The sequence below is a fragment of the Rhinatrema bivittatum genome, chromosome 11, assembly GCF_901001135.1.
Source record: "Rhinatrema bivittatum chromosome 11, aRhiBiv1.1, whole genome shotgun sequence".
Classification (NCBI taxonomy): domain Eukaryota; kingdom Metazoa; phylum Chordata; class Amphibia; order Gymnophiona; family Rhinatrematidae; genus Rhinatrema; species Rhinatrema bivittatum.
This window is the reverse complement of record NC_042625.1, coordinates 65502895-65525672: the sequence shown is the minus strand read 5'-3', so window position 1 is coordinate 65525672 and position 22778 is coordinate 65502895. Positions and strand designations below refer to the sequence as shown.

Below are 22778 nucleotides of genomic sequence, written 5' to 3'. Positions count from 1 at the left end.
ACCATCCCTGTGCCCTAGGTTCCTCCTGTCAACTCCTCTCCCCTCAACCCTCCAGTCTACCCCTCTTAAGTTTATCCCTCCATGTCTCCATTGTTCCTTGCTGTGTACCCCTTCCCCCACCCTACTCTTCCCAACCCAATTTCCCTTACACCCTAACCTCTTGATACCACAGCTTTTGATACATAAGATATGTTTTATTTTTTTTATCCTTTGTTCCTATGAATCTCGTTCTCGTTTTTACCCTCGTTATTCACTTGCTATTTCCCATTCTAGGTTGTTCTGCTCAAGATTGTCTCACCAGGGCTTTACCCATGTTACTGGCCAAGTTATTACCCCCTCTTTGATGTACTTTACCCATGTTTGATGTAAACCGATGTGATATGACTTGTCATGAATGTCTGTATAAAAAAAGAATTAAATAAATATGCACAGTTTTTTATTGTAAAATGCCATACATATTACATTTCTTAGGGGCTTTGTCAACCACTTGTGAGTATAGATAGGGCTTTTCTGTGTATGCAGCTACTGATCTCTTTATGTCATCAGAGGGTTGTTCTCTTCCAGCCTGGTCCCAGCCTTTCAACGGGTGTTCCTCTTGCTCATGGTTCCCATTAATATTGTTCTCCACAGATCCTTTACTCTTCGTGCTTGGGAATGTATTTGAGCAGGTGGGATTGCTTGGCCCATGTAAATCATTAGCATAGTATAACTTCAACATGTAGGGCCTCAGCATCATAAGAGGATACAAATTGAATCTATTTGGTCTCCTACCCAAACAGCCTTCAGACCCAGTTGGGTCACTCGCTTTAGGAACTGCTTCAAAAGGAGCTCTCCTCCCTCAAAGAAACCAGAGCAGTTGAGCCCATTTCACCAGGGAAAAGCAGGGATTTTACTCCAAATATTCCCAGATTTCAAAGAAAATATGACACCGCCATCCCATCCTAGACCTAAGGTCCTTGAACAAATTTCTGAAAAAAGAAAAAGTCAAGATGGTTTCCATGGACAACTTAATCTCTTGTCTTCAAAAACAGGACTGTCTATGCTGCCTAGATCTCAAGGATGCTTACACCCATATTTGAGAGATTCTCCATCACAGAAAACATCTTACATTTGTTGTGGGAAACATCACCTCCAGTACTGCATACTGCCCTTTTGGCATACATCAGCCCCATGTGTCTTCACCAAATGCCTTTCCGTGTTGGAGGCACCCCTGCGCAAGCTGGGAATGCATATGTATCCTTATTTGGATGATTGGCTGGCCAAGAGTGCAGGCAGGTGCCACCGAATCAATACGCAAGACCATCTGGGTATTGGAGTTATTAGGCTTCATTATCAACTATCCCAACTCCCACTTGAGCCCATCATATTCAATTGGAGTTTATTGGAATGAATCGGGGAAAGAACCTTCCTTCCACAACAGAGGGCTATCGCCTTGATATTAGCAGTGGAAAGGATTCGGATGAGTCTGCAGATAGCAACATGAGACATGTTGAGGATGTTCAACCTTACGGTATTCACTGTACATGTCTCTCCCTTGGCACGTCTCCACATGAGGAGACACCAATGGACCCTCTGATCTCATTGCCTGCTAGCCTCTCATGTCCTCACCATGGATGTGTCCAGCCTTGGGTGGGGAGCTCCTGTAGAGGAGCTTTGCACCCTCTTGCTATCTTCAGCCGCCGGCAGTTTGGCCTCCGCCAGCGGCCCTGTGAGCTCATGAAATCTTCAGCCGCTGGCAGGTTGGACTCCAGGCAGCTCCGTATCCTGCTCCTTCTTTTGCCATCAGATCTGGAGGGGAGGCAACTAACGCCCTATTGGCTGGCCGCCCAGGCGATTACCTGATTGGCCTACCCCTGCTCACATGCTCGCTGCAGTTTGCAGACAGAGCAGATCTTGAAAATCCGGACAATTTCCAATTTTTCAGCAGGAGTTCCAGACAGTTGGTAACCCTAGGGTAGGTGCAGGCAGTGTGAGTTGGACGCCACAGCAGCATTCTGAGAGGGGCATTTTTTTGCTGCCTCAAAATTCTGCCACCTGAAGTGGCTGCCTCACCCTGCCTCATTATACAACCTCCCCTATTAGGTACATTGCCACAATACCTTTATGCTGCAGATTTGATTTCAGGTGGATTATTTGGTTGTCACTTATTGCAGTAGCCATCTTTGATTTGTTGATGCATATCTGTTGCATTAATACTGTAAGCCTGCCAGTTCTGTTTCATAGTTCTCATTTGCAGGTCAGTAAGCTCTGTCTAGAGTGTGCCACATTTCAATAGTTGTATTCAGATTTAGGTCTTGTTTCTCAGAAGATGGCAATGTGTGAACTCATTAGCTCTGCCAAGGATTAGTTTATCCCAATCTGTTCATCATTCAGTGGCCATATTCACATGCCATTACTTTCTCAAATGTGATAAAGTTGCCAATGGATTTACTTTCCCCTTCTTTGCAGCAGCTAAATACATATCTTTCATATACTACTATTCTTGCTGGCCTGAGATAGGCTTCTAATGCATCAAACATGTCTTTTGTATTCTTTCTCTGTTCCTTTGAAAGGCTGAAATTTGTGCTTATAATAGTGCCATTTGGTGCATGTGATGCTCCTCAATGTAGTTGCCTGCATTTTGGCTGAATTCCCATTTAAGATGTGCATAGAAAGTCTTCAAATTCTGTTCTTAAAAATTTCCCAGTTGCTATCAAGTCACCACTAACCTTCAGCTACCATGATGTAGAAACTTTTATGCTTCAGTATCCATAGGAGAGCATAAGCAATCCTAAACCAATCAATATCACTGCAAGCCTTGCCTCTTCTGCTCACGGTTCCTGAGCCCGTTGCCTCCCGCAAACTCTTTACTTCGGATATAGGGAAGCAGTGCAGGTTCAGATACTTCGGACACCATGTTTCATATGTAGAAAAACACAGCTGAAAGCTGCTAGTCAACAGGTGCTATGTTGATTTGTATTACCCAGCAAGCAACATAAGGTGAAATATAACAATCTGCCACAAGGTGGCATAAACCTATTAAGTTTACATTAGTAATATCTCTTTCTTCTATTTTGTGTTTAGGAGAAGGGAAACCAAACATCCAGCTTTGATGCTGAGAATCTTCTCGTCTCTTCCCTTGATATATTCTTTGCCGGAACTGAAACCACCAGCACTACCCTGCGATATGGATTGTTGCTGCTGTTAAAGTACCCCGAGATAGAAGGTGGGGCGCTTGATTGAGCTCTTCAGGGGACAATTTTCAGCCTGTCTGCATTGAGACAAAGTCTATAGGTACTTTTTACTAGTGGACATTGCGCCACTTTTCAAAGAGGCAGTAGATGCATACTTTCATTTTGAAACGTGTTGTGGGTGCACAGACATTTGCATCTCTTTGTATGGTTACATTTTCCACGGAAATGAATGTGGGTAGAATCAGTCTGGTACTTGGTGATCAGAATATAAAATTTGGCAATAAATAAATAAAATGTAATCTATGCATGTAATTCCTTGCCCCCAGCCATATTGGGGGAAGGTGATTTTCAGATAGCGAGTTTCCCTGGTAATTCATTCATTGCCTGTGTAAATGGTTTTGAAAATTGCCATCCCCATGAGGTAGCAAAAGTAGTGTGGCAGGAGGGAGCATCGGATGTTGCCTCTCTGCACTTCGGTAAGACTTTTGATGGTGTTTCACGTAGTGAGCAAAGAGGACAAAGTTCTCAATTGGCAAGAAACAGGTTGAACAACTCAGAATGGTAGTAAATAGTCTATTCTGGTGAAGGTAAAGTGACCAGTGGGAATACCCAGGGCTTAATGCTACGATTTTGTGTGTTTCATTATTTTTATTAATGACATTTCAAAGGACTCAAGAGGAAAATGTCTGTTTGTGGTTGAACATAGATAATGGGGCTGGAAAAAAAATGAAAAGGGACTTGAAATATCTGGAAAAATAGTTATGTGTTTTGAAACAGTGTTTCATTGGAATTCTGGGGGATGGAGTCTGATGGTCTTAGCCACAGAGAAGAAAAGGGGCAGTTCCAGCACAGCACTCAGTGTTAAGTGGACATCTGGAACCAATCTGAGACTTTTGGCAAAATGCAAAGCCCAAATTGCTAGCCTAGGAGAGCAGAGGAGGGAGGAGGCTGGGGAATAAGCAGGTCCTGGATGGCAGGGTACGAGGAGGCCCTAGAGAGGGCTATACTGGTTGTTAATCTAAAAATCTAGAGTGAGCAGCTCTGAGTACAAGGGCCAAGGGCTGTAATACTAGAGCCAGATTAGCCTGAAATTGAAAGCTTCATTTATGAACATTTGATATGAAGGACTCAATGTGGGTTAAAATTAAATTTAAATCAAACTTACAAGTTCAGTATAGTATAATAATAATCACATCAACTTACAATTATAAATTAATCATATTTGGAGTTTGGGGGCTGCCTGTTTAAATGCCTTAAGAGGCTGAAGTCAGGAGTTCATTACTAGTAGGCCAAGGCTTTGGCTGAAATGGTTAGATAAATGTATGATGGCAAACTGTATTTAACAAAAACAAAACTAATGATACATGGGCATCCTGCCTCACCTCTGAGAGAGAGACCTCCTGTTCAAAGCTAATTCCCACTTCTCTAAGTTTGTTAGAGAGTGTTTTGGGGCAAACAGACTGTGCTCTCACAGAAAAGTCAGCTCTGCGGCAGCTTTCAAAGAGACCGGTAGCATGCACTGACAGTTTGTATAGGTGTTGTGATTCTGCCCTCATGGGCAGCCTCCTACCTTCTCTTTGCCTGGAGGCCATAGTCCCTGGTCTTCCTTGCGGCTGGAGCCACTCCTCAGTCTGCCCTCTGCGGCTTGAGAGCTGCCGACAACGCTGGTCCTGTTCCTCGGCCCCATCCTGCTCTTCGGCGTTAGCAGCAGCATGGCTTCTGGCCTCAGTCCTGCACAACTTCCTGCTTCCGGTTCCTAAGGCGGGGACCGTGTCTCTTCACACGATTTAAAGGGCCCACCTGATGACTGTTTCCTGGTTCAGCCCTATAAAAGGGCTTCTCCAACACTCCTGCCTTGCATTGGAGTTACTTGCTTCTGGAAGTCTTGTCTTCCAGCGCTCCATCAGGTCTTTGTTGGAGCTCCATGTCTCGTCTTGCTTCCTGAGTCTTCGTTGCTTTCTGATGTTCCATGTCTTCATGTCCTGAGGTTCCTAGTCCAGGCTTCCTGATGTTCCGAGGTTCCGCTCCTCCTTCACTCATTCTGAGTCCTCCGGACCCTCCAGCTCCTGTGGTTCTCCAGATGACACCTTGCCTCGTCATTGGAGTTTTGTCTCAGCTGGATTCCCTTCCTGTGCTTGTCCCGCTCTCCATATGGTCCGTGACCAGCCTCTTCAGGTTGTGTAGGGCGCGCAGTGGGACAGGGTGGTCCGCGACCAGTCCCGCGGGTGGACTGTGTAGGGCGCCCTGAGAGACCGTGCCAATGTCCGAACCTTCCCATCTTCTTGTCTCGTCCAAGAGTCTTCCAAGTTCCTTGTCTCATCGAGTCTTCCAAGATCCTCATCCACTTCCAGAGTCTTCTCGTCCTCGTCTTGATTCTTCTGTGGCACAAGGCCTCCATCTGCCCTCATCCTCAGTCTGGCCTGCTGCTTCTTGCTGATACCTAGTGGCAGGTCCGAAAGGGCTGGGCATGATCGGAGGACTGTTCAATAACCAACATAATGTTGTTGGTCTTCCAGAAGCATGCAGGTCTGGCAGAGGGTCAGACTTTGTCTTTGCCCACGCTGGGACACGCCTCACCAACCCTTGGTGTGGTCTTGGATTCGTCTGGAGTCGTGCTGAGGCCCAAGGGCACACATTCCCCCTCAAGTTGGGATCGCTCTCCTAGCATTCCCGATACGTAAAAATATGCTAACATTAAAATATCCAGGGATCATATTCCTGAATATCCAGTATAAATTGACTAATTTTGCTACAGTCCCCATAGCTGAAGATCAGTACTGGGCTCATAAGATGTTATGCTGGGTTGGACCAAAAGTCCATTAAATCCAGCATCCAGTCTCTCCGACAGTAGACAATCTGGGTCATTAGGAAGTACCCAGAAGAAAGGATCTGAGATGGTGGCTACTGAGTAGATCTATGTGAATGAGCTCCTGAGATTATCCATCTTAAACTCTATTGATTCGACATTTCCTTTCAACTTTATTGGTGAAGTGTAAGGGGTCTGTCGAGGGGAAAGCCCTCTGTTCCTCCAAAACTCGGCTTCATAACATTCATCCCAGAGCATGTCCAAGCTGTACCTTTGGTGACATTGAAATCTGGTGGTGGGGCAGCCAGCTTGCTGGTGATTTTCATTGAGCTTCGATGGCTAAGTGGTGCCAGTTTCTTCAGTGTAAATAATGGCAGTTCGGTCAAGAGCCTATCCTTGCATCCAGAATTCAAGCCACATCATCTGAGAGCATCTGAATTCTGAATCGCGCAAGAATCAATGAGGTGGAGGGAGAGTAGGGTCTGCAATGAGAGCAGAAGTGTTGGAAGCTGGTTCTCTTGGTTGCAGTGCGAAGGCTGAAGGAAGTTCTAGGCTTTTGTTAAAGGAGATTGTTTGTTTGTTTGTGGTCCTCTGGAAGTTTCTACTGCTGTTACTGGGCTGAAGGTGAGAGTTTCCATTGGTTAACCCCCCCCCCCCATTATTGCTTTCGAGAGCATATAGAACATGATGGCTTCACTGGTACAGCTTCCTCATTAGCTTTGCTCACCGTTGATATTGATTTCCTGTTTCAAGCCCAGGATGGTATCTCATGAGAAATAAAATTGGGAAAGCAAGTTTGCTTACTATCAACTGTATTCTTGTAGATGATAGGATGAATTAGCCAAGACGTGGGTGACATCCAGCAGCACCGAACAGACCTCTCTCTATCAGCTGGAAGAGCTTTTGCTCTGCTGAGCATATGTGGGAATTCCAGTGTGGGAGTTAGCTTGTGAGCCCCCTCAGTCTATTTTAGAGCTTATTCTAGCTAAGTAAATACATGTCTAGGGAGGCGGGAGGGTATTTAGCCTGGCTAATTCATCCTGTTATATGCAGAGAACAAGGTTTATGGTAAACAAACTTGCTTTCTCCTCCATCAATAAGGAGGGCTGAATTAGCCATAACATGTGGGGAGTCCCAAACTGAAGGTTGCAGTGGAGTGTTTTCTGAATAAGCAACCTTGCAATTAGTTCAAGAGTGAGACCAGGAATCCAGAATATACTCTAAGAGAGATAAGCAGATGTGTAGGGGCCCAACCAATTTGCATGGATGAAATGGGTGTTGCAGCTCTGCTCACCCCTGGTCTAGAACAGTGGTCCCCAACCCTGTCCTGGGGGCCTACCAGCCAGTTGGGTTTTCAGGATATCCACAATGAATATGCATGAGAGAATTTGCATGCATTGTCTTTCCTAGAGGGTTAGAAATGTAGACATCTTCACCCTTTTATCTTTAATCAAAAGTGCTTTAACTCTGTAGTTTACCTTTGTAAGAAAGTGTAAAGCTTGCATATGCCAGGTCAGTTTGAAATCAGTGCCTTACTGATTTCCCATACGTATGTCAATAAAGAGTTGTTAAAGAAATACCAGTCTGCTATATGCAGCTGTATTCGTAATGTTTTTTCAAAGCAGATGGTACATTGGTCTGGAATCTATGGAGTGACTACTACAGCTCCAATAGCCAAGTGCCCCTTCTCTCGATCCGGACAAAACATAACAGAACCCAGTTTTTAGGTTATTAAAATTAGGAGCCTAATGAAACCAGGATCCTAAATTTAGAAACTCAGCCCCAGTACATTTTCAGATGAACCAATTTATGAGCCAGACCCCCAAAGTTAGGTACCTAAACCCTTTTGAAAATTGACCTCATTATCTCCTAAAGACACACATGTTAAGTACATATGACTCAAGTACAGGCCCTGATTTAGGAATAGGCAACTGCCTAAGGCACCATATTTTGAAGGCACCAAATATCCAGGCCTAAGAGGTGCCTTCTCCCATTTATTTTAAGGCTATGTGTATAGTCTGTAAACTGAATGTTGGTTATTTTGTCAGAGAATACACAACACGCTTATTTATAAGTATAGATGTTTGCTTATTCTTAGAATTCTAAGTAAATGAAAGCATTAAGATTATATATAAAGATACTTCCCCTCACAGTTTCCAGTGTAAATCTTATATAGCTTGGAAAACCGGAAACACATCACTGGGAAATCAGGAACAGTTCATTAGGCACTTTAATATCCAACAAGCTATTCTTCAGATCTCTTCTTTCTCTGTCTGATTACAAGTTTATGTGAAGTTGGTTGGTCTTTTTATGTTAATTCTTCTGACCTATGTCCCGGTTTCTTCTCTGGGCTACTCCCATATATTCTTGTCATTTGTTGAGGCCCCACTATCTGTGCTGAGCATACCAGTAACAGTAGGTGTGGTCAGGTTACTAATGTCCTGTTGTCCCTGATATCTGCACAGTTAGCTTCATGAGTAACTGCTCATTAATATATCTAATCTCATGACTTTTTTTTGGTTACAAGTAAGCTAAGAAAAATGGCATATATATTCTCAGAACTTATAGGCCTTCTGTCAAGCAATTACTCTAGCTAAATTAGTGATTTTCTTTGTTCCACTAATTTTTATCTCATTACACAATTCTTCACATTAACTAAATAACTCCTTAAATAATTTTCTACAAGGTATTACTGCCACTTCAAAGAGGCACAATTGTGGCACTGTAGCCAAATAGCTCTCCCCTGCTTTGCAATCTCTGTTGGTGAAATTGCTGCTGTCCAAGCTCTTAGATCAAATACAGGGTGCCTCCCCCCATGGTGCTGCCCATGGGAACCAACATTTTAAATCTGGCTCTTCTCAAGGATATAGGCTGATATGACTAAAGAACTGAATCTTAAAGATGATACACAGATACAATGCATACACAGAGAGACACCTAGCCAGACATCTATACATGTACGCACACACATACTGATAGAGCCAAAGAAAGACATTAGAACATAACATAAGAATTGCCATACTGGATTAGACCGAAGGTCCATTCCAGGTCACAAGTACCTGGAATGGACCAAAACAGTAAATAGATCCCATGCTACTATCGTGCATTGATAAGTGGTGGCTATTCCCTAAGTCTACTTGGTTAACAGTTAGGAACTTGTCCAACCGTTTTTAAATCCAGCTGTGCTAATTGACAGAACGAGATCTCCGGCAATGAATTCTAAAGCTTAATTGTGTGTTGAATATATGAGAATTTTCTCAGATTTGTTTTGAATGTATTACAATGTTAAATGAAGTTATTAAGTAAGCCTCTGATGAACATGGGATCAGAAGGGATTGAGTATGCATTGCATAGGTCACAGTCTTCAAAGCCAGTGCTTCACAAACCTGTAATGGTGACCCCATAGCCCGCAGGGTTTTCCCATATATTTACTATAAATACGCATAAGAAATTTTTCATACTTTGATTTCTACTATATTCATTGTTGATATCCTTAAAATCCAATTGGCTGTGGGTCACCAGGACAGGTTTGGGAAGCTCTGTCAAGTTTTTCCTTTCCTCTCTTGTGACAGGGAGAATCCATGAGGAGATCGAGCACGTGATTGGCAGGAACCGGGTCCCATGTATGGAGGACAGGAGCAAGATGCCTTACACAGAGGCTGTGATACATGAGATCCAGCGTTTCATTGATCTCTTGCCTCTGGGGGTCCCCCATGCTGTGACCGAAGACACCATTTTCAGGGGATACACAATTCCAAAGGTACAGAAAATCAATGGAGATTTCCCGCTCACCAGGTAATATAGCATCATTGAAGTTTATACTCACTTCATTGCAATACAGCATCAACGAAAGGTACACATTCCCTAGGGAAATGAGGCACCAAAAGGAGTATTAGCCCAGTATGTTCTTTCCTACTCCTCCTGCGAAGGTAACTGACCAAGGTTACACCGTCCCCAGGGTAATGTTTCACCAATGGAGGATATACCCTCTTGGATACAGCATCATTGAAAGGGGTTACACACCCTCTCTGAGGTAATACAGCACCAATGGGAGATATATTATCAGATAAGAACATAGGGCTTGCCATATTAGGTCAGAGCAAGGGTCCATCAAGCCCAGCATCCTGTTTCCAACAGTGGCCAAGCCAGGTCACAAGTACCTGGCAAGATCCCAAGGGGTAGATAGATTCTAAGCTGCTTGTCTCAAGAATAAACAGTGGATTTCTGCAACTCTCCTTTAATTGTTAATGGATACTTCCTCCAGGAACTTGTCCAAACCTTTTTTAAATGCAGATACACTAATATATTTCACCATATCCTCTGGCAGTGAATTCCAGAACTTTATTATGTTGAGTAAAAAAAAAATATTTTCTCTTATTAGTTTTAAATGTATAATCCAGTAACTTCATTGTGTGTCCCCTGATCTTTGTACTTTTTTTAAAGAGTAAACAACTGATTATAACATTTACTCGTTCCATTCCACTCATCATTCTATCATATCTCCCCTCAGCCACCTCTTCCAAGCTGAAGATTCCTGACCTCTTTAGCCTTTCTTCATAGGGGAATTATTCCATCCCCTTTATTATCTTGGTCCTCAGAATAGGATAGCATCGATGAGCACTGCTTTCTCCCCTAGGTTATGCAACCTTGATGGCAGATTCATCATCTGTGAGGTAATGCAGTATTGAGATTCAGCTTCCATGGAATGCAGCAGGCACTTCAGTGGGAGTTCCAGCCTCCCCTGTGTAATACTACATAAGGAAATAAAACACATTCCCAAGCATTTCTGTCTGACTATTGAATACTGCAGGGAATAAAGACCATTCCCAGGTGTTTCTATTTATTTTTAATTCTTTCCTAGCGTGTAGTCAGATGGATTCAAGACAAATGGGGTTATGCTCCCCTGCCAGCAGATGGAGATAGTCAGATTTCAAAGCTGATGTCACCCTAGATAAATACCCCTGCAGTGACCTCAGCCCTTCAATATTTCTCCGTCTCCAGCAGATGGTGGATGTACCACTCCCTATAAGGGTTGCTGTACTTTTTGAAAGGAGAAACTCTACATTTAAATTGGAGAAAAAATTGAGCCCTGCTCTCCTTCGGTGATACCTAAAGGTCCCTCCCCCAGTTGACAATTCCTGAGGCGATTTCCGAGATCCCTTGGCACTGTGCCTTGGTCCGGTAGCCGGTTCCTGGTGTGGACTTTGCTGCTTAAGCAGCTGAAAGGCAGCGGGTGCAGGAAGCTGAGCACGGCGGTGACAACCAAAGCACTCTCCCCCTGCAGCCGGAGACTCTCTGTACTCAGCTGGTAAACACTGAGCCCACGTACGTTTAAAAAAAAAAAAAAAAAAAAAAAAAGAGAATAGATTTACCTCCTGCTTCAGAGATATTTGAAGGGGTTTCGGTAAGACTTCCTCCGGGCTTCTTGCTCAGCGCGCTGTACCAACATTGTTCCCGATCCCATTGGGGTAAGGGAAAGCAGGCTTCCAAGTGCATTGAGCGGTCCCTCTATTGTGCTAGACCCTGCTTTCGGCTTTGGTCGGCACACTGCGTGGTTGGCTGTAGCGGTGCCATCTTGCATGCGTCTTTGTGCGTCCTATATTGCCCTCCATAGAACATCGGTACACGCAGTGCACTGGCTCTGTGCACGCACTGGGTGCATAATATCACGTGCGTACATATGCACACAACCTACTAAACACAAGATATAGATAAAGCCGGGCGCATGGGCTGTGCATGCACCTAATCGTGTCCTGCCTAGGTGCCTGAAATCTGTGCACATAAAACTTTAAGCACGAGTTGACAGAACACACAGTTATCGCTGCCAATGGTTCCGGCAGCCAAGAAACAGAAACGCCTTTCTCTCTGCGCTGCCTGTCATATTAGGCCTTCACAGTCTGACCTGGATTCCAACTTATGTCAGCACTGTGAGGAACCTCAGGGAGAGTTTGCCTCCCCAGACTTTGCTAAGCCTAGCTTCTCCCATTCAGAAGATGGGTTAACCACAGCCTTAACTAGAAGTACCCTGGATCTGAGTACCCCTAGGACTGGGTCATCCATGGGAGAGGGAAACTCAGCGGCACCTACCCCAGTACCCCCTGGGCTAGACATGGACCTGGCTGCCTTCTCTTGGGTGGAATTTTTCCAGGGCCTTCAAGCCTTCGTATAGGCACAGTCTGCTACCTCACTTGCCCCTGTCCGGACGGCACCTCAGCAGGTAAGCCCTCCCTCTCCCAGTCCTATCGGCAGACTTTGAGGCTTCTCTACTCACCAAGGTTAACCCTGGCAGGGACCTGGATGGCACAGATGAAGAGGAGGATACAGATTCCTTGGAAGATGGGCCAATTCCCCCTGGTTTAGAACCGTATTGGACCATGTTATGGTTTTTCCATAGAGAAGAATTGCTGGCCCTGGTTTCCCAGACCCTGAAAATGCTGGGAGTTCCAGGGGCAGACTCTGATAGAACCAAGGAAGAATCCCATTCTGATTTCCCTACAGAAAGCCTCTTGTTTTGTTTCAATAGTATGTCCACAGTGGCTTTTGAAGAGAACACTGAATGACTGAGGTCACTGCAGGGGTGACGTCATCTTTGAAACCTAACTCCATCTCCATCTGCTGGCAGGGGAGCACAACCCACTGGGACCTGAGTCCATCTGGCTACACTAAAGAAAATGTAATTATCAGGTAAGTCATTTCTCCAATTTTAGTTATTTTATTAATAAATAAAATAAACTCTCAAAGTCTAGGGAGGGATTTGCGTATCCAGTTTCCATGGCCCTTATACCTAACAGAGGCATTCAAATTTCTCAAAGACATAAATGCTTAGGAAGCAAACCTTTTCTTAGAGGAATGGGAACTTTTAAAATAAATATGAGGCTCAAAGGGGACCTGCTTAGGAGTAACTTAAAGAAATATTTCTTTACAGAAAGGGTGGTGGGTGCATGGAACACCCTCCCAGTGGAGATGGTGGAAACAAGGAATTTGACAGTTCAGGAAGGCCTGGGAATAAACATTAAGGAGCCTTAGTTATGAAAGGGAACACACAGACTAACTGGGAGCCAATGGCAATGCAACAGGAATTAAATTAGGCAGACTAGATGGGGCTTAGTTGCGGTTCTTAACTGCTGTCATATTCTATGATTATATGTATGCAGATATCTCATGAATATTTATTCTGGGCATGCTATGTGGGGGCCACAAGGACTGAGTTTAAGAAGTATGTAAAGCATGATAGCCCAAGGCTATGTATACAAGGGGTAATGTACTAACTTCTCGCTGTGTCCCGGCCTGACTGGTTTGTTTTCTGCTTACCTCTCACTTGCTGTTGGCAGGGAACCACTGTCTTACCCATTCTGCATTCTGTACATTATGACCCGGAGCAGTTCGAGGCACCTGAGATGTTTGATCCTGCTCACTTCCTGGGTGTGAATGGTGCCTTCAAGAAGAATGATGCATTTATGCCTTTCTCTGCAGGTTTGTAGTCTGTGCCCACCCAGGAGCTGTCTACACTCTGAGCACTATAATAACTATATTGCCAGGCACCATTGATAGTAATATAACCCTACAGCCAGTGTCAGCGATGGGGTACTGAGATCTTTATATAAAAACTGCCATGCTGGGTTAGAAAAAACCTGAAGTAAAAGGTAGGACATCTGTACATGCTGTGTGTCAATTTAACAATAACTCAGATCCACAGCTACATATTGAGATCTTATACACTGCTTTCCATAACTTCCACACGTTCTCATCCAGCTGCATCCCCAGGTCACTATCCCGTTTAGCCATATACAGGAGCAGCGGTTCAAGATCTATTTGACTGTGCACGATAAGTTCATAAATTTATGCTTTCTGCGGAACATCCTTTTGTAGAAACATCTTTTTCAGTGGGAAGAAGGCTGTGACATCCATTTGGCTGAAGTGTCTGCAGGGTGGCTTATGGCCTCTCATAGTGAAGCTCAGGGTCTTTCTGAATCCCAAATTCGGATCTCAGGGCACTAAAGGTTTTGAAGTCTCCCTTTTCCCACAGTTGGCCTCAGAATCTGTGGGCCATTTCCCATCATGCTAATCCCACAATTCAAAAGATTTCCCGTGTGGCCAGTGCACCCATTGCAATGCAGGCGTAAAGGTCTGCCACACATGAGAGCTTATTGGAAAAAAAACAAAAAAAAATCCTGCTTTCTGTGATCCAGATCCAGGAAAACAAGTCTTAGGAAAAAAAAAATTCTGCCCAATAAACACGCACAAGACACATGGTCCAGGCTGTGTATCCTGTACATGTATATTGTGCCAGCGTCCGTTTTCCTAACCCGCACTGACAGCCACCGCTCCTGGGCACCCGATGCCAAGGAGGCGCTGGAGACACACAATTTTCCCTAGTGCCTCCTTTTTAGCACAACCCCTCATTTAAATACGGTCTCATTTCTGGAGACCGTATCTCCGAAGAGACAGAGACAGGATGGAGGTGGTCCAGAGAAGGGCGACCAAAAAGATGGAGGGTCTTCATCGAATGACTTATGAGGAGAGATTGAAGAATCTGAATATGTACACCCTGGAGGAAAGGAGGAACAGAGGTGATGTGATACAGACTTTCAGATACTTGAAAGGTTTTAATGATCCAAAGATAACAACAAACCTTTTCCGTTGGAAAAAAAATCAACAGAACCAGGGGTCATGATTTAAAACTCCAGGGAGGAAGACTCAGAACCAATGTCAGGAAGTATTTCTTCACGGAGAGGGTGGTGGATGCCTGGAATGACCTTCCAGAGGAAGTGGTGAAGACCAAAACTGTAAAGGACTTCAAAGGGGCGTGGGATAAACACTGTGGATCCATAAAGTCTAGAGGATGTGAATGAAGACTGGGTGGCTCAAGGGAACGACGGCTACTATCTGGTGATAATACCCTTATTCAATAAACATACACATGGTTAATGTGACTCCAACATTGCTCTAAGCTTCAGCGGCAATGAGGAAAAAAGGATTTGCATTCACAAAAAAGCGGGGAGTAGCTTGCTTGTTACGGCAGTTACTACCCCAAACCAAATAAGCCTGATACTTCACTTTCAGTGCATATAAAGCATAGCTCTCTGTTTCAATGGCAGGGGAGAAAGTCTGATACTTCACTTTCAATGCAAAGCCAGCATAGCACTCTGCTTCATCAGCAGGGGGGAATGAAGAAATGTGGATCTATATTCCGGCAACAACCAACAAGGACTGAATTACATAGTCTGGATAAACAGATAAGCATGGGTGTTGCTTGCTTATTGTGGTGGTTAATACCCCTAACTAATTAAGCTATTTCACTTAGATGCAGTTCCAACACTGCTCTCTACATTAATGGTGGGGGGTGGAAGGGAAATAGAATAAAAAAGGTTACTAAGAGCCAAGAGTAACAGATAAGTATGAGAGAAAAAAAAAAGTGCAAAAGCTTGCTGAGCAGACTGGATGGGCCGTTTGGTCTTCTTCTGCCGTCATTTCTATGTTTCTATAAATATTAGATTGCACACCCAGGAGAGGTGGCTGGGCAAGCATTAGGAAAGCGGGTGCTCGGCGTTGAGCACCCGGTTTTTTTTGCGCCCATATTGCATCGGCCTGCTAGATTGTAAGCCCTCTGGGGATAGGGAAATACAGTTCCTAAATATGAAGTGCCTGAAAAGCAGAATATAAATCAAATCATATTAATGTGGCAGGTACCTATGGGGAAAACTTCTGATTTGTAAAATTCAACTTATATCTAGAAACATCACCATAATCCTTAGTATTTTCATTAGATTCAGCCCCGATGTTCTGGGAGGCTTGTGAAAAGCAGGAGCACATAATCCGAATAATGTGACTTTCTAGCCATCCTCAGCCAGGCCTACCATCACCTTTCAGAAGGTCTGTGGAGCTGCAGCTAAACCTAAGGGCTGAGCCTGAAACTGGAAGATATCCCAGAACAATCAAAAAACAAGGAATTTTGATGCCATCCCTGAATATGAATATGCAAGTAAGCCTCTAAGATCCAAGTATGTTCCCTGAACGTACCAGAATCAGTCCAGACCGCTGGGTTGTCTCTCCCTTCCAGCAGATGGAGTCGGAGCAAAAACTGAAAAGGCACCCCCTCTTACTTGCTGTGCCACCTGCGATCCTTCAGTATTTACTCTGATGCCATCAGAGGAGGTCAGCAGAACCTGGGGTCCTGATCCTGTCATATTATTATTTTCTGTAGTCATTCTGAGGGATTTTCTCTCCCTTCACTTTGTCTTATAGCCTTGCCTACATCAAATTAGCAGGTAAGAACCAATTTTCCTTTAGGCCTTTCCCCTGCCTTTATGGCCGACTTCAGTGTCTCCATCCTGAAATGGGATACCTACATGAATTTGCTGACCTTCAGATGCAGGATGGGACAATTAAAAACTCCTTTTGGAATCAGGAAAGAAATGGGAATAATGACCCCGACCTACTGCTCACAAATCGAACATCCATTCTAAGGTTGCTACCATCCACTTCCCTTGTACCTGAATGACAAGGGAAAAGCATAAAAACAGTTGACATCTGCCAATAAAATTCCAAGACATACCCTTCTTTGATCTTCTCCAAACCCATTGATCTACTGTAATATGGACCTAACTCTGGGAATTACAGGAGGTCCCCAGATCCTGAGGAGCCATCCTTACCTTCTTCTTTAGAAGTGTGAAAGAGCTGAAGTTTCCCAAAAGACCGAGACCTCTGAGTACCAGAGGGACCCTCCAGACCTGAATCTCCTAAACCTATGGTCAGCCTGGGAGGAACACAGCACATTTCTTGGCCTATCCTCTGGGAGCCTTGGGCCTTAGAGTCCTCCCATACTAGGCCATTTTTCAAGATCTTCACCAAACAGCAGACCTCCTTTAAAAGGAAGCTTCATCAGATCAGATTTGGAAATAGCTTGCAGACCAAGTATGCAAACACAATAATCTCCTGACCACTGTTATAAAAGCCATACATCTTCACTGCTGCTTGTACCGAATCAAAGGAGGCATCAGTCGGATTCGCTGCTCTCAGCTTTAGATCGGAGTCATCGGAACTGTGGCACTTGAACTCCAATATGTCTTCCTGAAGACACTGGGCCAAAACACAAAACTTATCTGACCACAAATTAGCAACAAAGTACTATCTGAATCACCATACTAGCCACCTAAAAACGTTTGTTTGAGGGCTGACTCAAACTTATGTGCATCCAGCAAGCCACGACGCTCTCCTCAGGGATAGTGGTCCATTTGATGACTGAATGCACCAGGGTGCCCACCTTAGGGAAACAAACTACCCAAGGTGGCTCATGGACTGAACTCCTGCCCCATAGAAAGGCTTATTATATGAACTTAAACTCCTTGTACATGGCAGCCTGTACCAAGGCGGAGGCTTCCCAAGAGAGAGCCACTACCCTGTTGGCTTCGAGAACTGCAAGACAGCAGAGGGAGCTCTGATAGAGCCTCCTGTCCATGCTATCCTAAAATGACCACTGGGGCACTGACCCCCATCTATTTAAGCAGCCTTGCCAAATTGCTTGCACCAGAGCTCCGCAAGATCTGTGCAAATGCAGCACAATTTACAGACCCTCCTGAAACCCCTCCAGGAGCTGCTCCCAAGCTTTATTGTAGAGATAAGCTGCAGTGCCTATTTGTTGCGTCATAGCATTCCCCTTTTTTTTTTTAAGAGGCAAAGGTGTGGAGAGTCAGTACTCAGTTGAGCACTGACAGGGACCAGCCTTAAGCTTTCACAGCAGAAGCTGCCAAACCAGTAACACTGCTCGATTTCAACTCAGGAGCTGTCCACTAGAAATTTTCCTGTTCGCCCTGGCCTAACCAGGCCTTAACTCACAGCACAGGATGCTTGCCTTCCAACTTCTGGAGACCAAGAATACTAGCAAGGTCAGCACGGATGCGTATAAGGGGTGACCTTAGCCAGCTGTCTGTTCTGTCTTTATTTTCTGAATTGTGGGCATTACCCATTTTTCTGGACTGGACTGACTGGATGAAGAGGAATATACTTTTGCAAGTTAGAAAACCCTCAACCTTTACCCATCTGTTGCTGCAATATTTCTGGCCACCATGTAACATAACCCTTTGCACACCGGAGTTTGGTGCTGAAACTATATTTTTATTCTTGTAAGAACCTTTATACTGGGTCAGACCAAAGGATCCATCAAGTCCAGTATCCTGTTTCCAAAAGTGGCCAATCCAAGTCACAAGTACCTGGCAGGATCCCAAATAGTAGATATTCTCTTCTGCTTATGCCCATGGATAAGCAGTGGTTTTCCCCCAAAGTCTACCTAGCTAATAATAGTTTATGAACTTGTCCAAATCTCTTTAAATCTAGCTACAATACCACATCCTCCAACAATAAATTCCAGAACTTCATGGTGTATTGAGTTAAAAAATATTTTCTAAATTTGTTTTAAATGTACTACTTAGTAATTTCATGGAGTGCCCCCTAGTGTACTTATTTTTTGAAAGAATAAACACCAAGTTCATGTCTACCCATTCACTCCACATATGATTTTATAGACCTCTATTTTATCTCCCCTCAGCTGTCTCTTCTGCTAACTAAAGAGCCCTAACCTCTTTAGCATTTTCTCATAGGGGAGATGTTCCATCCCCTTTTTCATTTTGGTCGCCTTCTCTGTAGCTTTTCTAGTTTCGCTATATCTTTTTTTTTTTTAATTTGAGAGGCGGTGCCCAAAATTGCACACAGTACTTTAGGTGCAATCACAGCATGGAGTGATACAAAGGTAGCATGATATTCTCAATACTATTCTCCATTCCTTTCCTAATAATTCCCAACATTGCTTTTTTTTTTCCTACCGGATGTCAATGTATAGTCTACGCTTACACCTAGATACCTTTCCTGGGTGGCGACTATTAATGTGGAACTTAACCTAGGGAGAAATAATCCAAACTGCAATTACATTTTGTGCATTCCTTTCACTTGTCCACATTAAATTTCATCTGTCATTTGGATGCCCAGTCTCGCAAGGCCCTCCTGCAATTTCTCACAATCCGCTTGGGATTTAATAACTTGGAATAATTTTCTCGACAAATTTGATCACCTTGCAGGTGAATTTTCAAAGGAGTTACACATGTAAATGTAACATGCAATCGTAGCAATTTTCAAAAGCCATTTACCCGCGTTAAGTGCACTTAACGCGGCTAAAACCTATTGACAATTCAATGGCATATATTGTAGCAATATTCAGAAGCCCACTTACATGAGTAAAATGTATTTGCATATATAAAACTTAGTTTTAAGCATGGAAATGATTTTGAAAATCAGGCCCTTATTCCCTTTCAGATCATTTATAAATATGTTAAAGTATTGGTCCCAGTATAGATCCCTGGGGCACGCCCCTATTTACCTTCCTCCTGTTCTGTTTCTTATCTCTTAACTAGTTTGTAGTCCACAATAGGACATTGACTCCTATCCCATGACTATTTAACATCCTGAGGACTCTCTTATGAGGAATTTTGCCAAATAAATTCTGAAAATATACTAAATCCATCAGCTCACCATTAGCCAAATATTTATTAACTCCTTCAAAACAAAAAAATTAGATTGGTGAGGCAGTACTTCTTTTGGCAAATCCATGTTGGCTGTATCCCATTAAACTATCTTTGCCTTTGGAGCTGTGGGTTAATAAACTAGTTTATCCAGAAGAAGCTCTGTGAGTAGTAAGAGGGGAAAGGTTCCCATTCCAGCTGTGCTTTGGATTTCTGAGACATTTTATGTTCCAGAGCAGTTATCCCATTGTAGACTATTTGCAAGGGATGCCTAATGATAGCTGCATCATGCAAAACAGGCAGTGTTCTTTCCTTTGGGTGGCCTGCAAAACATTCTGTTCTGCTCATGCTCCATTTAAAAAAAAAAAAAAATCGGTGGGAGAACATTCTGGCCCATAGGTATCAGGTGCAACAGTCCGTGCAGGATATTGTATCCTAAAGGTAGGTCAGTATATGAGCCATTCTGCAAGATGTTCTATCCTCTATGCTTTATGTGAGACAATACTAGATGTTTTGTAACTTGTGACGTGAGATGTTGTGCCCCATAGGCAGCTCTGCAAGACGACCTCTCTCATAAGCTGCGCTCTTTGTGTGTTGCAGGGAAACGGATGTGTATTGGTGAGGGCCTGGCGCGCATGGAGCTCTTCCTCTTCCTCACCAGCATTCTGCAGAACTTTACCCTGAAGCCTTCTGGTGCAAGGGAGGAGATAGATATCACTCCAGAGTACAGCGGCTTGAGCAAGTTACCCCGTCAGTATCAGCTCTGCCTCATTCCTCACTAATGGAAAGTAGAGCGCGCCCAGTGCTAAGGTCTCTTCAGAGCGGGTTTAGGAGAGCCCCCTGATAAGCACTGAGTGATGTCTCTGTGATGATGGTACTGCCAATGATACATGTTGTGGTATATAATAAAAGTTAATAGGTACTATGAGTGGTGCCTTAAACTCATGGTGTTATGTGCTGCCAATGTGTCTTACATGATATAAAGGAAATTACGGTAATAGGTATGGCCAGTGATGTGTGACAGTACCACAGACTGGTAGGACATAAAAGATGCTGATTTGCAGTAGTTACGCAGCCCATCTGGTAGCCCATCTTGGGCTTTATCTCACTGGGTTTTTGATTCAAATCGCTGCATGCTTAACATGATTGTATCTGATCCCTATTTATGGTAGATATCCTCCATTATTATTGCTTGTGAAATTTGCCCCATAATGTAGACAGCCAGCCAAGGTGCAAAGTCCTTATGTTTTTGGTAATCTCAAACCTTGTCCCTAATTTTCAAAGGGAAAGCTTCCTTGTTCTTTTTCCCTTTGTTGCCCTGAGTCCAAAGTGCCCAACGAACATATGCCTGCTGTTTTGTGCAGATAAAATTGTATATGGAATATAAGCGTGTGTAGATTACAACCTAAGAGGTAATTTTCAAAGACGTTACATGTATAAAGGTGACATACTAACGTAGCTTAAAGATGATTTTTCAAAAGTCGTACGCACAAACATCAGCAGATGCACGTGTAAAACAGCATATGCTTGCATATTTGATATTTTATAAAACTCAAAATACACACGCAAGTATCAGTCTACAAGTAAATTTATGCATGTAAAAAAAAGGGCCAGGCATTCTGAGATGGAGCCAACATTTACGAGAGCAAGTTGCTATTTTATAAGCAATTTACACATGTAAATGTGGCAGCTTACTCCCGTATATTTACTCCTCTATATTTAGAGTAAGCGATCGTAAACATCTTGTTTAGAACTGTTTAAGGCAAAATAACACAAACACTTGACATACCTAGACCTCTGAAGCATGATGAGCAACGAGCAGATAAGTCACAGCAAATAACAGATTTTCTCTGTTTCACCGCTGGACACCAATCACTCCCTCACCCCACTATATACACAAGCCTTCTGTTGTCGAGAGATTATGCATGTACAGCTGTCTCTAGGACCATTGTACAAAGCAGTATAACCAAAACAAAATAAATCCATATTTCCCAGCAAAAGTCTTAAGTGAAATTCTAACTGGGTGGGGTGTTCAGGCTGAAGAGCCAGGAAGGTCTTGATGACCTGCAGATGGATTGGGCAAACTCATAGACTAATTGGTAAAACTGGTAACTTCATTGCTACGGGCATGTTAGAAAATCTCCCAAGGTGCCTGCATAAAAGCCAACTTACCCCCCTCCCCACTACATGCAGGTAAAATCTCTAGGTGTATATTTTTAAAGTTAGACGCCAAAATCCGCGAGTGTGCACGGTTTATCCAGGTAAGTTCAGATTTATCCGGCTAAGTAGTAGAAAAGCCATTATTTAGTCGGATAAGTATTAAAATACTAGATATCCAGCTAAGGAGTAGCCTAGTGGTTAGAGCAGAGGGCTACAAACCAGGGAATCCCACTGCTGCTCCTTATCCTCTGTTGCCTCAGGTGCATACTTAGAATGTGAGCCCTCTGGGGACAGGGAAATACCCGCAGTACCTGCGTGTAATCTGTTTTGAAATACCAAAAAGTGGAATATAAATCAGATAAAACACACTTATAAATCAGAATGTAACTGGATAAGTGCTGGTACTTATCCAGATAAATGTAGGCATGTATTTGTGCATTTTTTTACATGCCCGTGCCTGTTCCAGACGACATATACATGTGTTTTATGTCCTGCATAGCTCATAAATGTTTTATGTCCTGCATAGATCATAAATGTGCAGACTATAAAACACTGGAGTAGATTTGCACCTGCCCATATTTTAAAGTTATCCTCCCATATGCATGTAAAACCTTTTGACAATTGAATGGCATATATTGTAGCAATTTTTCAAAAGCCCAGTTACATGCATAAAATGCATTTATATGTGTAAAACCAGATTTAAGCATGTAAATCCTTTAGAAAATTCCCGCCCAAGTGCATTATTTTCCAACCTCAATCAAAACACGTTCATGGGATCCTCTCCTCTACGTAGGTTAAAAGTACGAGTGCTTACTTTAAGCTGCTTAAAAGCAGAACAGTTTTTAAACTGGCATTCTACCCAGCTGAATAGGTTTTTACCTGTAAGAACACAAGTTGCCATGTTGGGTCAGACCAAGGTCCATTGTCCTGTCTCCTATAGTGGCCAATCTAGGCTGCAAGTTCCTAGCAGATCCTATAAAGTAGAGCTAATTCCTGCTACTCATTCCCAAGGATAGCAATAGCTTCCTGGTTAATAATGTGTTATGGATTTTTCCTCTAGGAATTTGTCCAAACCTCCTTTAAACTCCACCATGTTAGTTGCCTTGATCACGTCCTCTGGCAACAGAT

General features: G+C 43.5%; 1 protein-coding gene across 3 annotated transcripts in view; it reads left to right on the top strand.

Annotated features, from left to right (window-relative positions):
• Positions 1–22778, top strand: part of LOC115100827 (cytochrome P450 2F3-like) — a 39281-nt gene extending 16503 nt beyond the window's left edge. For all 3 annotated transcript variants that reach the window (XM_029619777.1, XM_029619776.1, XM_029619775.1), the window contains 4 exons: positions 3064–3205; positions 9552–9739; positions 13311–13452; positions 20091–22778. In XM_029619777.1, coding sequence (XP_029475637.1) covers positions 3064–3205; positions 9552–9739; positions 13311–13452; positions 20091–20272 — 654 coding nt within the window. In that variant the 3' untranslated portion in view covers positions 20273–22778. The remainder of the gene's footprint in view (positions 1–3063; positions 3206–9551; positions 9740–13310; positions 13453–20090) is intronic.